The 17,838-nt window shown below is 36.2% G+C and overlaps 1 protein-coding gene across 2 annotated transcripts in view; it reads left to right on the top strand.

The window, feature by feature from the left end:
* Window positions 1–17,838, top strand: part of LOC120535727 (transient receptor potential cation channel subfamily V member 6-like) — a 103,460-nt gene that overhangs the window by 46,047 nt on the left and 39,575 nt on the right. For both annotated transcript variants that reach the window (XM_039763753.1, XM_039763754.1), the window contains exons 3-7: window positions 11,408–11,505; window positions 13,376–13,498; window positions 13,629–13,769; window positions 15,143–15,241; window positions 16,901–17,076. In XM_039763753.1, coding sequence (XP_039619687.1) covers window positions 11,408–11,505; window positions 13,376–13,498; window positions 13,629–13,769; window positions 15,143–15,241; window positions 16,901–17,076 — 637 coding nt within the window. The remainder of the gene's footprint in view (window positions 1–11,407; window positions 11,506–13,375; window positions 13,499–13,628; window positions 13,770–15,142; window positions 15,242–16,900; window positions 17,077–17,838) is intronic.

Below are 17,838 nucleotides of genomic sequence, written 5' to 3'. Positions count from 1 at the left end.
AAAACAAAAATAAAAAAAATTAAAGCACAAACCAAGAATAAGGAAAACACACAAAAAAGAATGCAAGTGAAAATTACATACAAAAAATGAAAAATACAAAGGAAGATGAAAATTCAAGGAAAAGATTAATTAAGACTAATTTTCTAATCATCCATAACCATTTTGCTTTACTGTTGTGCAATTCTTATTAATGACTTTGTTACCTTTGTTGACTCTGTAATGAAATCTGCCTTTACTCATATAAGGACTTCCCTACCTGATTTAAATATATGTCAATAGTTTTTGTAAGGCATGCCTCATGTAACGGTGTGGGTAGGCTCCACACTACCGGGTCCTTCCGGGACCATCTCAAACCTGTCACTCCTGCTAACATAACCAAAGGATGAGACTGGCAAATGAGGACACTCACACTAAAACAAGGGGTAGGTGTCAAAATGGTTCAGTGCTTTTATTAAAGCACAACCAATCAAGTGTCCAAAATTGTAGTGCAAAAGTTCAGTCAATAAATAAATAATCCATAAAAATTAGTGATTGTGGAGGTTAAAATCAAGTAATCCATTAAAACTCCTTCCTGATGCCTGCCTCCCATCTCTCTCTGGCCCACTTGTGCGCCAGCTCTCTCCATCTCCTGCCTTCTCTCTCTTTCCTTTAACCTCCTTTCTTCTTTCTTCTGATCTGTTTTCCCCCTCAGTCCCATGCAGGCTCCTTTATCCTGGGCTTCCTAATTGGGTGCAGGTGCGAGGAGCTGCTCCTTCTACGGCATCATTGAGGTACCTAACTAGGAATGCTGCAGCCAGTTCCCCAATTAACCGCAGAGCGAAACTCACTTATGCACACCTGCACGTGACTTAAGCCTGTACCTTCTCGGGGGCGCAATTATTTATTTGAAATTAGCAACTAATTTCCTGGCCGCGGACCTGCTATTCCGGACTCTGTCTTTCTGATTAGTCTTTTCTGATTCTATATAAAAGTACGACACAATCACTTTTCATTGTCCATTGTCTGAAAACTAAGCATTTTGAGGTATGCCTCTTTCGAGTCTTATTATTGATTTCACCTTTGTACTGGAATGCCAGCCCTTCACCTATTGACCCTCATTAGTTTTTGTCTTCATCCTTGAAGGTTGTTCACATATGGAATGCTTACTTTCAGGTGAAGCAGCCTTTTTTTCCTAAAGACTGGAAGAGATGAGGCTTGGGGTAATGTTACAGTTACGTCAACACAGACACCATTTTCTTGATCTGCCAAACTGAAAAGAGTAATGGTTTCCATTTTATATTCCTCTGCATCTTCATAGCAGCCCTTGCAAAGTATTTACCAGGCTCATATTCGATTTACTTCTTTTTTATTGTGAATGATTTTATCAAGAATATACCTGCTAAATCTTCTTTACACTGTTCACAATTTTACTATTTCTTTTGATTTGGCAAAAAAAAAAATACTACCTTGAACTGAGTGAAGTGAAAAAATGTACAAGGACTGGGACTATTAATCATCATCAGTCTTTGATTATTACAATTCAATTAATTTTATTCTAATTTATTCTTCTATATTATAATTCTACAAAGGGACACCTCAACTTAAAGGTAGTATCTTTACTAGGCCTGGGAAAACTAATACGTTGATTTTTGTGATTAAAGTGGAATGTTTAACGCGTTAAAAAATATTATTGCATCCAGGGCTTACAACAAGGCAATTAAGTCAGGCAGTACTTTGGTCCGGGAGGCATTTTAATGTATTTTTTTACATTACAAAACAAATATATAAAAAAAGTTAAGTGTGAACCTAAAGAATTACATAAACATCAAGTACTGTATTTTTATACTACCTTTACAAATTTTGGGAAACAAAATTTTGTTTAAAGGTTTCTAATTTCACACTTCACAACGCCTTACCATATGTCAGTATCTGGTACTGGTATTCATTTCCTTAATTTATGCAAACCAACAAAAGTGTAGGGGCGTAGGAATAAGGGGAGTTTATGATAGTCCTGGAACAATACTAAAGAAAAGAAAACGCAAATGTAAAAATTATGCTCTCTCTCCTTTTTTATGTCATGTTCCTATAAGAAGATTGAATCAAAGTCATATCACATACATGCAAAACAAGTTTTCTTTGAATGGCACTAAAACCAAAATAAGTCTCTAATATATCTGTATTTAACTTGCCAGTCTGTCAGGTACCTTGCAGTGCTTACTACATTCCATGAAACAGACGTGTAGTGTTTATCCCTACCCATTATTCCAGTTTGCAGTAATTAATGGTGTAATTTTTAAGAAAGGTAGCTGCTACAGAGGACTTTTTTGCAGTTCCAGGAGCAAAGGTTTAGGTAGAGCAGTGTTTTCCAACCATTCCGTGCTGTCACATTTTGCGTAACCTAAAAAATCCACTATTCTACCAACCACAAAAGCATTAAATCTATACATTTGCTGTCTGAAGGGGTGGGATGATCAGAGATGCTGGCAAAAAAGCAGCTTGAGGGTTGGTGTTTGTAGACACAGCACATAGTGAGCTTATAGAGGTGGTCCTGTACAGCACCCCTGGATATCTCTCATTGCACACCAGTTAAAAAACACTTTTTTTGAGTATAATTATCAAATCATTGATGGTGATGAACAATTGAGGATGACATTTGTGGATTTTTAACACAAATTTTAATGTATGCCCATTTAAGAGATGCTTATGATTTCAGTTAAATCAGTCTTTAGCAGTGCATTCAAAGTCTACAGTCATTCCATTTTGTTTGTATATGTCTTTGTTTCATATGCCATAACAATTTAAGAATTAATACACTACTGGCCTCGTTTTCTTATTTATTGCCTTCTTTTCAGCTTGCCTTTAAGAAAGGCATTCAGATTCAGGTTGTTCAAGCTCAAGTAATATTTTGTTAAAAGGTCAGGTTTCAGGTCATTGTTTAAGTTTAAACTATGTCATATTTTTTTTAATTCCTTTGTGTTGATTCTACATTAATTTGTGAATTTCCCCTTGGGATTAATAAAGTATCTATCTATCTAATTTTGTGATTCAGTGTATATTTACTTCATGATTTATGTGTTTATCTTATGATTGCATGTTTTAATGTTAGATGCGATTAATCACAATTAATTCCATACAATTATACAATCAATTTTTTTAATCGACTCCCAGCTCTAGTCTTTACTATTTACATGTATTTAATATATAGTCATTAGTATAAGGATATTAATTTGATGGCCATATAAACAGTGGTTTCAGAAAGTATTCAGTCCCCTTCACTTTCTGCACACTTATTATTATACAGTATTGTCAATTTAATTGTAAATAGCAAAATTAACCATTTTCATCCAATCAGTCAACACATCTTAAACCATAATGACATAGTTAAAACATGTTTTCAAAAAGCTTTGCAAATTTTGTTCAATTTATTTTTGTGCATTTCATGCTGTATTTCTGGACATTGGAGTGGATCGCTACCCAAGTGGAATTAGCTTTCCTGCAAAGACTTATCTTGCTAAGATGATCACTGTTGGGTTACTGTTCAGTCATTATATTATTATCCCACATTTTTACTGGATCAAAAACTCCAAATAGTTGAGCTTGTGCTTCCTTTAAGGGCTCGCTGTGTTACTGCAGGCACTCTCTTTTCTTTGCTACATAAACATGACTGACAGCCTGTTCTGTGTGTTGTTTAGTCTTACCGGCTAAGGGTTGTATTACTACTTTGCAGAAATGCTCCCATAATAAACTTCACTATGTTACATGCTGAAATACTCATAAAACTTTTGGCATACAAGGTCTGTTAATTAAGTTTGCAAACTTGCCACTGTGCCTTTACATTGGCAGCACTGTACAAACAGCTCGGTATGGTTTCATAACCTTGGTATTTCAGTTTCTCACAGATGTTTTAATGTCAATGCGTTAGCAGTGTCTTGCTGCGTGGCATTCATTATTGTTGTTGCATGTTCGTGTGTACCATCGCGAGAATGTTGGAGCTTGTTTTATTTAAACAAACACTAAAGTTCTTGTTAAACTTGGCAAGTGTGGAAGTGAAATCAGGGAAATGTTAGTCCAAGTTTATGAGGATAATACCACGAAGAAAACGGCAGTGTAGAAATGGATTAAAAGGGGAGAGCAAGTGTCACTGATGAAGAGAGGTCAGTTTGGCCAGTAATGAGCAGAACTGACGAAAGCATTGCAAAGATTCATTGAATTGTGCGTTAAAATCATCGACTGACTGTGAGAAGCATAGCAGACCAAGTAAATATCGATAGAGAAACAGTTACTAAAATCTTAACTGAAAATCTTGGTATGAGAAAGGTGTGTACAAAAATTATGCTTGAAAGAGCTTACCGATGAACAAAAGCAAAAGAGAGTCGAAGTTTGAAGACCTTTGGGAGAGGCAAGACAATGTTTTGGGCTGTGTTATCACTGGTGATGAAACATAGGTGAACAAACACGACCCTGAAACAAAGTGTCAAAGTGCACAATGGAAGTCAGCCAATTTTCATCAGTCCAAATCAAGAGTCAAAACAATGTTACTAACCTTTTTTGACATCAGTGGGATTATTCATTATGGGTTTGTACCAACTAGACAAACAGTTAACCAAGTTTACTATTTGAAAGTGCTGAAAAGGCTGTGTGAAAACGTTAAGAAAACAACAAACTTTTCTCAACAACTCATGGTTCTTGCATCATGACAATGCACCAGCTCACACAGCACTGTCTTTGAGAGAGTTTTTAGCCAGTAAACAAATATTGGACCGCACTAACTACTCACCTGATATGGCCCCCAGTGACTTTTTTCTTTACCCAAAGATAAAGGGAATATTGAAAGGAAGATATTTTGATAACATTCAGGACATCAAGCATAATACGACGGCTTCTCTGATGGCCATTCCATAAAAAGAGTTCAAAAATTGCTTTGAAGTGTGGACTAGGCGCTAGCATCATTGCATAGCTTCCCCAGGGGAGTACAGTAATCCCTCGCTATATTGCGCTTCGACTTTCACGGCTTCACTCGAGCAAAAAAAGTTCTCCTAGCTGAAGTCTGTTTATCTGGGTGTGAGGTGCCTGGAGACAAAGTACATGTGCAATGCTACTTCAGTACGCGAATGACTTTAGCAGCAGGTGGAAGCTCCTGTCGCATTTTACGCAACTGTTGTTACGGTTCTGCCTTTGTCCAGAAATGGCTCCATAAGCTTTATGACCTTAATATCAGAAAGTCTTTCTCCCGTGGGATGACTGGAATCTTTTCCTGAATAAGGAGTGGCATTGCACATGTACTTTGTCAGCATGCTCATGTCAATCAAACACAGGAAGCTCTGCAGTCTACTTTGACTTTATGCTATAGGAAGGTAAGTAAATAAACCAGGTAAATAACATTCAATGTGGCTTTTATGTTATAAGTAACATATAAATGTTTTTTATATAAAGACCATCACAAAACATAATCACAACAGAACTTTGCACAATATCTTGGCAAGCTCTGTAAGCCCTGCTGTTTCGTTGAAGTACTTGCGTGTGACATATTGACTGGCAGGATGACGCCCAACCTGTTGCTCTATCCAAACAGTGTCACGTTTCACCTTTACGCCTAGTGCAGCTGCCTTGTTCTTATGTGTGACTGGATGTTTCTTGCGGTGAAGGCTTCTGTTCTCTTTCTCTGATGTAGAACCCTCATCCTCATCTGAGTTCACCTCTGTTATAGCATGTCTTTATTTGAAAACAGCAGTGTCAGATCAGGGGCAGCGTGAACATGACTGAGAGAAAAAAAAATGAATAAAAACAAAAATGCTAACCTTTACCAGCACCATAAATTAACACCGGCTGCTACAGACTGAAATCAAATGTATGTTTTTATTCTACTGTATAATAGTAACAATAAGTGTAGCTGTCTACTCAAAACGCTAATTCTGGGAAGTAATCAGAATCAAACCGGCAACCTGTTGATTATGAGTCCGCAGTTCTTACTTACTGCTGCTGCATCACCATGAATAAACGCGCATTTGTTTTGTTTTATGTGTACCTTTTGTGAAAGTTTTTATTTGATATTTGGACTTCAGTCTTGACACATATACTTCATGTCAAAATTTTGTCGTTAGTACTATAACATTAAAAAAGTTTCTGATTTAGGTATGTGTTCAAAATTTCTAGCTTTACATTTACTGTCATCCTACATTTACATAGATTGATGTAGACATGGAACACACATGAAATGCATGTGTTCCAAATAACGATATATTAACTATATATATAATTCACTAAGGCAAGACGACCATGGAAAGCACGCCGGAAGGGGCGTGGATTCACTAAGCCGCCGACAAATGAGACAACAATGGCGCACGCAGGAAGGAGCCACGCCCACTATCTCCAAGTCCATTGGATACGATGACAACTCACAGAGCCACGCCCACCAACTCAGAAAAAATGGCGTCATTTATATTCGTCTGTCGTAGAGGCAACATTCGGCTCCGACCCACGCTGACTGTTCATAGAGGCATGTTTCTCGCGGAGGTGAATTGCCATATGCAGCGTGTATAACGGTTTGCGAGGGTTATCCCATGGGATCCTTAAAACATTCCTTTACAACTAAGGTTGAAACACAATGAAGTAAGCAGTCTTTAAAAACCGAGTTTTCGGTTACGATGCACCATAGCACACTGTTTTACACGCTACATACAGCAAGTCGCTTCCGCGACAAACATGCGTCTTCTTAGATGCTCCTGCACTTTGTACACACCCACCTCGCTACCTGTGCCTCTGTTTCATTACCGTCTCACCTGCTTCACCAATGCAGGCCCTGCAACAGTCGAGATGCTCTCAGCAGCTGAACTTCCCTGTGCCCGACCGGTTCACACAGAGGCACCACACAACGCGGCAGGACTATCTAAGAAGAGACATGTTTGTCACGGATATGAATCGTTGTATGCAGTGTGTAAAACAGTTTCCGAGGGGTTTCCCATGGTCTTAGACCCATCTAAGAAAAATCATGTCGCAGCTGTGAATCACTGAATGCAGTGTGTAAAACAGTTTGTTTGTCACAGATGTGAATCATTATATGCGTTGTGTAGAGCAGTTTGCGAGGGGTATTCCATTGTCTTACAGTTGGTGGGCGAGTCTCTGTTGGTTGCTCTTGCGAGCAGGCACATGACCACGCAGTATGTGTGCTTCGAGAGCGTGGGTGGACGCGACAGCACCATCTAAGAAGATTCACATTTGTCGTGGATGTGAATCGCTGTGTGCCGCGTGTACAGCGCTGTATTGTATGTTACCCTCTCCAGAGTTATATCTTTTCATTCACCTACAGTCGTATACACAATGAAGTAAGCAGTCTTTAAAAACCAAGTTTCCGGTTACAGCGCACGAGCGCGTGACCATATCAAACTGTTTTACATGCTACATACAACAATTCGCATCCACGACAAACATGCGTCTTCTTAGATGCTCCTGCACTTTGTACACACCCCCCTCCCACCTCGCTACTACCATGGTCGGGTGTCTTTGTGGATTATATATAGAAAGGCAGCCAAAACCGCAAAGAGCAATGAAAAGTCTACGTGAGTCACAGGTGCATCTGGACTGTGCAAAGACAATGAGCGGGCAGTGCATACTGGACGAGAAATCAGCAGACTAGCATGATGGAGGGAGCGGGGTGGATGTCCTTCTCCTCTCTTCCCGTTCCACCCTCCGCCTGAGCGCCGCACGGACGATTGTGTGTTGGTTTGTTCCGTGCATTGTTACAATGTTGCTTTTCTTGCTGATTTATTACATTACCAATTTTTCAAATGTTAATTTTCTCCCTGTGCTTAAAAATCATTAAAAAAACGGCCTGATTATGCGGCGTATGGTACGCCGCAGGTTGGCTAGTTTACCTTATAAAACTCCAGGCACCTCACACACAGATAAACAGACTTGAGCTGGGAGAATATTTTGCCCAAGTTGAGCTGCGTTGGTAGGGGGATGGGATAGCAGGCTGCTTGCTCCTTGTGCTTGTGACGTGGAGATGTGTCCCCATAGAAGCTTGCAGCTGAAACCGGCACAACTCTGAGTGCACAGCAGCACAACAAGGATTTAAACAGCACAGTTATTGTAACAGGGAAAAGCTGAGAACAAAGACATTTAAATTAGAGGACTTACCGTAAGTCATTAGTGCATGAAGAGAAGGGATTACCATAGCTCCTTATTCTCCGGCCGTCTCCTTGCAAATAAATACGCATGTGCCAGTCCAGATGCCATTTTAAATGTGACACTTTGGTTGGGCGCACGCACCATGCTCTAGAATCTGGGAAAAGACAGTCATGAGGGGAAAGGTCTTTTAAAGGAATTGAGTTTATGTTGGTTTAGCTTTTTTTTTTGAGTTTGTTATTATTGAGATCGCAGAGGTACAAAAGTGATATTGGTTTTGGTGTTATTGTTTCTATTGAGTGGGGTTAGGTTTAGTTTGTTTGTGAGGCATTTAGGTCATTTTCCCCTTTAAGGGAATACATTTAATTTTGTCCAGCAGCAGTGTAGTCTGAGAAAGAAATGACATTGGCTTTATAAGGTGTGGGACATTTTCCCTAGGGGTCGGTTAACTGACTTAGGAATAAAGAGCTGTTCATGAGCCATCAGTAACGAATGAGTGACTCTGTGTCTGACTGCTTCCATTAGATTAATAGCCTCCTATTAGTTAGTTCAGGCTCTTGGTAGTTCTGTAGTTTGAGGAGCTAAATTATTTAAGACTGCTTCAGAGCCTTATTTCTAAAATAGTGGTCAGACCGTTTTTTTTTCTAGAGGGGCAAAATTGCCTTTGAGCATAAAGCCATATTTTATGATTTCCATCCATCCATTTTCCAACCCGTTGAATCCGAACACAGGGTCACGGGGGTCTGCTGGAGCCAATCCCAGCCAACACAGGACGCAAGGCAGGAACCAATCCCGGGCAGGGCGCCAACCCACCGCAGTATTTTATGATTTTTTTTTTCTTTATTTTTCTTTGAACAACTTGTGTCCTTGCAGAAGCTTATAGATTTTTTTTTCTTTCTAAAATGTTTGTGTGTGAGTGTGTGCACTATATATATTTCTGCACCAGAAATTTTCTTTCCAAGGGACTGATGTAATAAACATTTGTTTTATTTTTATCCATTCCTTCTGCCATAATATTTTGTTTTGACTCTATCGGCATCACCTTCCGGTCCTGGTCGGTCCTGACTTCTAGCAGGCTACCTACTCCCATGGGCAGCTTGTGACAGTGCTAATCGGCACATTTGCAAAACAAAGAAATTTAAGGTGGCCGGGGATTACTAGTTTTTCGTAGGCTTCAGGGATTCTAGTGTTAAGGCAGACAAAGATAACATATTAATGCATATGACTGATTTTTTTTTAATCGTGTTAATGGCATCCCTTGCTATCTAAGTCAATTAGGTGCTATTGCTCTGGTGAGGTTAACATTATTAAAAACATCAAGTACAGTTTTAAAGACTGTCTATAAATTACCTAGGTTATTAATCAAACATATGGGTAACTGAACATGTTCTTCAGCTGTTGCATAAAATAAATCTTATATCAGTGAAGTTATACACAAGAGCAGCGTGGTACACAAACAGCTGTCTGGTGGCATGCAAAGTAACTAAAAAGAAAAACTGAGTAGAAAGTGAGAACCATATAAACTTCCATGTTCAGCTATGTAGTTCAATTGTACCACTCCGCCTTACTGTGCTCCTGTTACTGACACTCCACTCCCCTCTTTCCATGAAAACATTGGCTTAGAGGGAACAGCTTGATATAACTTACACAGCACACACCATGGCTTGTTGATTTCTGTGAAAATGGGTGTCGTTAAGGTGTTGTGACAAGAAAAAAGGCCTAAAACCTCTGGCCTGGAGATATTACATGACATTTAATCAAGTATGCATCAGTAGTCTGCTGTCGTTAAGCATTTGCTTTGATTAACGGGTCTACTATTATACAAAATTGTGCAGTGTTATTACTGTTAGCAGTACCAAAGATCTAAGATCATGCTTCACTTCACTGCATTTAATTTATATTAGTAGGGGTCCTGAACAGAAGGTACAACATTTTGGAAGCTTAAACTTAAAGTTTGGAAACCCCGATCTAAGGTATTTTGTTAACAATTGCTGAGAAAAATTAGTTTATGATGCTTACTTTTAAATATAAACACTTCCCAACTGTTCAGTGGACAAAAATGTTGATACTTGTAAACTTAGTGCAACCAAATTTAAACATTGCATTAGTACAACAACCTTATCACATAAACACATTCCATGCATAATATCACAATTAAAACTCTAATGTTATGCAACAAAATCTGCTGCAGACTTTAGTCCATAAATGAAACAAAATTTGCAGCATCAGCTAACACAACGTATTGTAAAATAGATTACATGAGAGTGCAGACCTCTAAATTTAGCTGAAGATACAGTGTTGAGACACATCATTCAACAACAATTTTTTGACTGCATGACTTAATATCTTTAAATTTTAAGTATTAACAAGACAAACTTAATTTAAATATGGACTGAAATTAGCCAGAGTCAGCTCATCCAAGGGAGTAGAGGACCCTTTTGGTACAGAGAGAAATATTGAACATTATGTCAAAACTGATCTAAAAAACAGGGCATAGTATGTCTATTGCGAGAATGTCACATAAAAAGATACTGTAGGACAACAGATAATGTACCACCACCAGCTGATTAAAGTTCTGTGTAGTCACCTGTGATGGTTGATGAAAGCAGGTACCCCAATTTGTCACAAGACCCACTGCATCAAATCCTCTAAGAAACAAATCCACAAAGACAAAGCCTAAAAAACAATAAAGAACTACTTAGGAACATTTATTTTTTGCAGAATGCCCAGAATGGGCAGGATGGGTTTTGGTCTGGAACCCCTTCAGATTTGTTTTTTTGTCCAGCTCCACCCTGCCCATCTGACCTTATCATCAGACTGTTATTTAGAAACTTAAAAAAATCTATATTTAAAGATCCAGTTTCTCTTAGTTATATATATTTCTTATTTTAGTGTGCATTATTTATCTTTTGTATACTCTTTTTTTCATTATTATTCTTATCTAAAGTTACTTTTTTAATGTAGCTACTTCTTTGACATGTTGTAAAGCACTTTGAAATAAATATTATTGTTGTTGTTTTATTGTCTTTAAGCACTTTGTATTTTTTCACTGTTTATTACATTCTTTTGCCAACCAGCAGTTTTGACTTTCACGTATTTGTTTTATTTGATGTTTATTTAGTTATTTGCAAAGTATTACTGTTCCTGTTGTACTCATTTGAATATAAGTGCTCTCATCATGGAAAAGCCACTGTACTGTATAAATATTATGTATTATTATTTTGTATTAATAATTTGTATATTTGCAATACTTTGTTACATTTATTATTTATTGAAGAAACACTTTCATATTCCAATTTTCTAGGACCACTGAGAATTTTCTGCTACTTGCTGCCAAGAAAAATGATGTGGCAACTATAAAGAAAATGAGTAAACATTCTGATGCAGACTTCTTTGAAAGAGGTAACATTAGTATGCGCTATGCTACTTTTATGGGTTTAACTATGTCAGAATCAACATTTAGATTTAGCACATGATTGAAACTCTTACTGTATCTTCATTTTCACTGCAACATACTGAACTGGACAAGTCAACCTAGTCTTTTGCCCATTGTTCCAACTCCCCTTGAGAAATTCCCAGACCCTCCCATGATATTTACAAGATATAATCTCCCCGGTGTATCCTGGATATGCTCCAGATCTTTTACAAGTAGGCTATGCCTGGCACACATTTAGTTGCCTAATCCAATATTGAATTTTACAAAACGAATCAAGTAATCAGTTTTAATATAGTGTGTTGTTAACGCATTGTACTTGTATGATAAATGAGTTTGAACTCAAAAGAATCAAAAGTTAAAGTTAATTTTGTTTGTTTTTGTACATGTGCTTTAAACATTTACTGATCCCATTATTTAGGACACGCATGCATGTTAGCAATCCAGTTTAGCTCCACTGAATCGATTTGTTCATGCTCAAGAATAGATCACTTTAATGCACTGAAAAGAGTAATTAAGAAAACTTTCACGTTCACAGGTTACTCATCAATAATTACATATATATTGTTACAAACTCTTTTTAACATTTAGTTGTTTGAATGATAAATCTGTAAACGGCAGGAGTCAATCTGTACTTAAAAATGGTGTGTGATATAAAATGTGATTAATGTCACATTTTTGATTTTAACAGGTTTATTTTTTTGTCATTTTTTTATTTAAACAATTTTAACCATTGTTTCGGTGGTACCATCGCAGTACCATATTACATGTAGGTTTTCACAGAAGTCACCCTATTATTGTTTATATTCTGTAACAGCTTCCGCTACAAGCTGCACGGTCTTGACAGTGCACATATGTGTGACAGCACTTTGCCACTTTAAAAGACAAAAGTGGTTTTCTTGTTCAGACTTTAGCTTTTGTTTTTAACATCCATTTTGTTCATTAGTGTTTCAGATCCCTGCTTGCCCTTACAAGTGTTTTTTTGCCTTCCCACCTAATCAAAGGTGTTTCTTTTTTTGTTGTGTTTAATTATACCAAGTAAAACAAGAACTTTGGCTTTTCTGAACATGATTGTTTCGAATTTTCATAACATATACATACAATTTATCATCATCGGTATAAGTCCAAATTTGAGACTTTTGGTTTCAATACCATGTCATAATAAGATGCACAGAAGGTGAATTGATATTGTCTTGATGTTTAGTTCCCATAGTGAAATATGGGGACAGAAGTGTAGTTATATGAGAGTGCTTTGCAATATGCACTGACAGCAATTTAAATATAATTGAAGGCTCTCTTAAACAGCACAGCTACCAAAAAAAACCTTGTAACACATCATCCCATCTGGTTTATGCTTAGTGGAACAAGGGCTTTGACAGATAAAGAGCTGCACCTGTATGCATAGTTAATCATTAATGCTTATGGTATTTGCAAAAAAAAAAAAATTCATCTGAAAAGTACAGTATAGACAAGTACATTGTGCTGATATGTACTGAAACCATCAGAGTTTCCATTTATAACTTGTCCTCCATTCCTCCCTATGTCCACATCAAGATATGTTCATCCTAGTCACCAGCTGCAGCAGTTACTACTGACATTTGCATTGATGTTAATTTTAACTTGTTGCAAAAGTTTTTTTTATAAAATGTGGCACACACTACTTACCTCAATGAAGATCGTAATAAGTGAACTATGCAGTCAGTCTGTCTGTCCTTAAGAGTACTTTCATAAGCCATTAGCCAGATCATTAAAGCATGAACATTTCTATATATCGTATGAGCTTGTCTGTCTGTCTTTATTTCTTGAAGTCTTTTAACTGATATTATTTCACATTGCAAGGTGCACTTGGTGAAACTGCCCTACATGTTGCTACTCTTTATGACAATCTAGAGGCTGCTGTGGCTCTTTTGGATGCTGCTCCTGATCTAGTCAATCAAGAAATGACATCTGATCTCTATGCAGGTAATTAGAGTTGTGCTTCAAAAACAGATATCTTTTTTATTTATACTTTTTGAAGTTTCCAGTATTTCTGATGCATTGGTTTGTGAAAAATAAATACTGTTCAGCATTTGTTTTTAATGTTGGTGCACAGGTAAGACAGCACTACATATTGCAGCAGCAAATCAGAATCTGAACCTGGTCAAAGAACTGATTAGAAGAGGAGCTGATGTGATTAAGCCTCGTGTAACAGGGTCATATTTTTCAAAGAATCGAAAAAATCATATTTTTTATGGTAAGTAATGCTTCAAAACTGCCCTAAATGCAAATATTTGATTTGGCTGATAGCCTGTGTTAATCTCCCTAAAAATACTGTTTGGAAATGCTAATGTTTTAATGTAGTTAAAGGAGCACCTCCTGCGAGTCTATCAAGCCTGGAATAAAAACAACCAAAAAAAAAACATGATAACATGATAATATTTTTTATTTTTTTAATACAATGAAACTGTTATAATTTTCAAAGTATCAATGCAGCACAACTTATATAAGTTAAATAACTACTTATAGTTTTATAACAAGTATCCTGTTTAATAGACAAAAATAAAATGTCCCTTTAAACCATCAAGGAAAAAAAGTATATTTAGAATTAATAAGAAAAGCAAAAAAGGGAGCTTTGGCCAGGCATGTTTTGTAATGATTTTAAGTTATGGAATTTTTAAAATTAATTCATGACATGTTTGGAATTTTTGTATATATTTTTCCATTATTTATTTATTTTATGTGAACTGTTTATGTTTATTGTGAAAGTGATGTCTCTACGGTGCTGTCTTGGAAGGTCCTTTGCCACAATTGCTTCCATTTTATGGTATTTTGGGCATCAGCTGCCATGTTCTTGATAATAAAAATGCCATTACTAGCCACATGAAAAAATTTGAAACATTTGGGCATGTCAGTGGCCAACTTCATTTAATTGAATTTTCCAAAAATAATAAACCACAGTGTAAGACAACATTTCTGTGCTTTCCTGTGCCTCTGTCCTTTGAAAGACAGAGAATTTGCATGCCGGTGGATATTTAAGCCAGAGGATATGAAAAGACATGGCGAGACAGGGTAACTACTCTTAATCTGGAAAATTTAATTCTGGGTTGAGAGTGGAAAAGAAAAACAGGTAAGTTGCCGTGTTACACCTATAATCTTCCTACCTAGGTGTACTTTGAACTATTTCCCAAAAGATGCCTATTACACCAATATACAGTATGGTATATTCAATCCTACCCCAGATTTCCCCAATTCTAGCATTTAATTCAAGTAACAAATGCTTTCTGGATTTAATCATTCACTACCTAAGATGTGTGGAGTTTATACTGTTTCACTGCTTGCTTCCCTCTTATTTATGCTTGCTAAAAATAAATTGAACCGCTTTAAAATATATTATATAAATATTATTTTATAATAATTTCATTTATAAAACAGCAAGCATTATACTTTGAGTAATTTTAGGATTTTTATCAAGTGTTCAATGATTGAATCAATCATAGTTTTATATAAAACATAGAACTCATTACGTGTACTGTATCATCACTAGGTGCTTTCCAGTGAACTTTACAAATTATATATTTCAGAAATTCAGAATTTGTTTACTTTAATTATCAAATTTTCTAATTTCAGGAGAACATATTTTGTCATATGCTGCCAGCACTGGAAATGAAATTATTGTTAAGTTATTGCTTGACAATGGAGCAGATATCCGGGCCCAAGACAGTTGGGGTGAGTTTTCTCCATAGTTCAATAGTCTCTTATGTTTCTTTCTTTGATACCTGAATTCTGGTATACCTGTTGTCAGCTTCCATAATTATTTATAAATCTACATTCATCCTTCATATACACATATGGAGATACCTGCTTCTTGCAGTTGCTATAAACAATATTTGTTCTTAATATTATATTTCTCAAGAAACGAATACAGAGCTGTATGCCAGTATACATTAGATTTTGAAGGGAACAAATAATGTGTGACAAAACCTGGTTTAGTATAACTAATTCCAAAAAAGCACATTTAATGAACATTTTATTCATAAGTTGAAGGTAGAAATAAAATACATATTTACATTTATCCGTAAAAGTTTTATTATAACTAAAAGTTAACATTTTCATTTGATATCTACAAATATGGTTCTTCCAGTAGTCCTCTTTTCATAGGTCCTGTCCCTTTCTGGTCCAAAAGGAAACCGTTTCTTCTTCTTTCTTAACTTTTCTTGTAGTCATGGAGTTGGTGACACCATTACAATTAGTCTTTGATATTCTGTCTCATTCTGTTTGAGTAGGGCCCAACATCTTAGATTTTTTATAGTGCCTTTACACTGTATTTTAGACTGGATTAGGTTCCTTTGTGAGAAGTGAAATAAGTAAAAAAAACTAGGTATTCATGGCTCTTTATACCCACCCCAATGATTTTTGCTACACTTCTGTATGAAGTAGCAAAAATAATCAAAGCAAACCATGACAGAATGCACTTACCACCATTTCTAGGATAAGGGTTTTGTTTTGCTGTGTGAACATGGTGAAATGGTAAGGCTGGTGGTAACAAAGTGATGTGTTGTCCATAACCAAAGTACATTTGTGTAATAGTGTGGACCCTGTTCATATTTAAACACAATATTCTTACTCAACATCTGCTTTCTATTTTAGATTTCTGTTTTTAAGTTATATTTATATTATTACAATCATGGTATTCTGGGGCAAGTGACAGCATGCAATGGTGGTGAAAATGTAGCTTTAACTTTAAAAATATGAAACTTAACAACAAAGTACATCACTGAGGAATCCATTGTTTTCTTGAAAGCATCTATCTGGTAAACAAATTACCTTAAAACTCATAAATGTGGCTGAGCATAAAGCCATCTGAATGTCACCCAAAGTACTATATTCCTGCTTATAAAGTCCAAAGTTTTAGATGCCTTTTTCATTCTTTTGTTAGTATTGGATTGGGTGGTCCACTAACAGTATCCACTTATCAAACAAACTCTTGACATACCCTACCATATAATGCCATGAAAAATTGTTTATCTGATAGTTTAATTGGAATTCTTCCTAATAAACATCTTAGGTAATTGTTCACTTACTCTGAATGTATATTTTGCTGGTTTAATCTGAAACTCTTTAAGTGGGCTAGAATTTTTTTTATTAGTGTTTACTTTTCTTGTCTTTTAACAGCATTTTATTAGAATCAAGACTCTAAAGGGAATATACAATGCTTTACAACTTTCTCAGTTCTTTAAACTTTGCTTTATTTTATACATATTAATTATTGATGTTATCCTAAATTGCATAATGACCAGTCAAACTTAATGCAAAGCACCTTCTTTATTATTAGGCTTTGATTTGGTGCACTTTCTTGGATCCACATTCCATTTATTTGCTTTTCAGGTAACACAGTCTTGCACATTCTTGTCCTTCAGCCAAATGCAGTGAACTCCTGTCATATGTTTGATCTGATATTGGCTGCAGACAAAAAGATCAAGGGGCAAATTCCTCTTGATCTCATCAAAAACAAGAAAGGGCTGACACCATTTAGACTTGCGACAGCTATAGGTAATCTGAAGGTTAGTAGACATTTAAGACATCTAACAATGTTTCCACACCTGCCTACTTTGCTTAACTGTAGTTTGTGATGCTTTATGTTAGCCTTAAAACCTATGTTGTAAACGGCTAACATACTATATATCTCAAAATAAAATACACCCACTACTCCTCAATGAGCAAACAGAGAAAAGTAGATATGTTAAAGAGAAATGCATAAATAATAATAGAATGTTAAAAAAAATAAAGAAATAAGCAAAAGCAGATATATGTGAATTGCATCAACAGTAAACCAATCAATCGACATCAAAAAAGGATAACCTAAAATATTGCATAATAATGATGACAATTTTTGCTTTTGTGCCTAGTAAGCAATTTAACAGGTAGGAGAAATGATGCAACCAGTTTCCCAGTTATTTTCTTTGGAGGTGTACTGTCATTAAATATGTACAGTACTTCTGTCACATCAGGGGGCGAACCCGGCAGTCAAAGGTTGAATGTTCCCAAAACAGCAAGGACAGAGAACCTACTAAACAGGAAAACTGTTTTAAATATCTTCACTCCTTTGATATCGCTGTCTGAAATTTGAAAGTTACAAAATGAAGCGTTGCTTAAAGTTTAGATGAAAGGGACGAAAAAGCTAAAAATTAGACTATACATAAATATGTAATAAAAACAATTAATGACTCTGTTAAAAATACTTTTAAACATCAATGAAGCAAATGATAGTTGTTCTAGGCAATGTCTTAGTTTGGTTAGGTAAGAGAAATGTATACATTGTGGTC

Source organism: Polypterus senegalus, chromosome 9 (assembly GCF_016835505.1).
Source record: "Polypterus senegalus isolate Bchr_013 chromosome 9, ASM1683550v1, whole genome shotgun sequence".
Taxonomy (NCBI): Eukaryota; Metazoa; Chordata; class Cladistia; order Polypteriformes; family Polypteridae; genus Polypterus; species Polypterus senegalus.
This window is presented reverse-complemented; position numbering and strand designations above follow the sequence as displayed.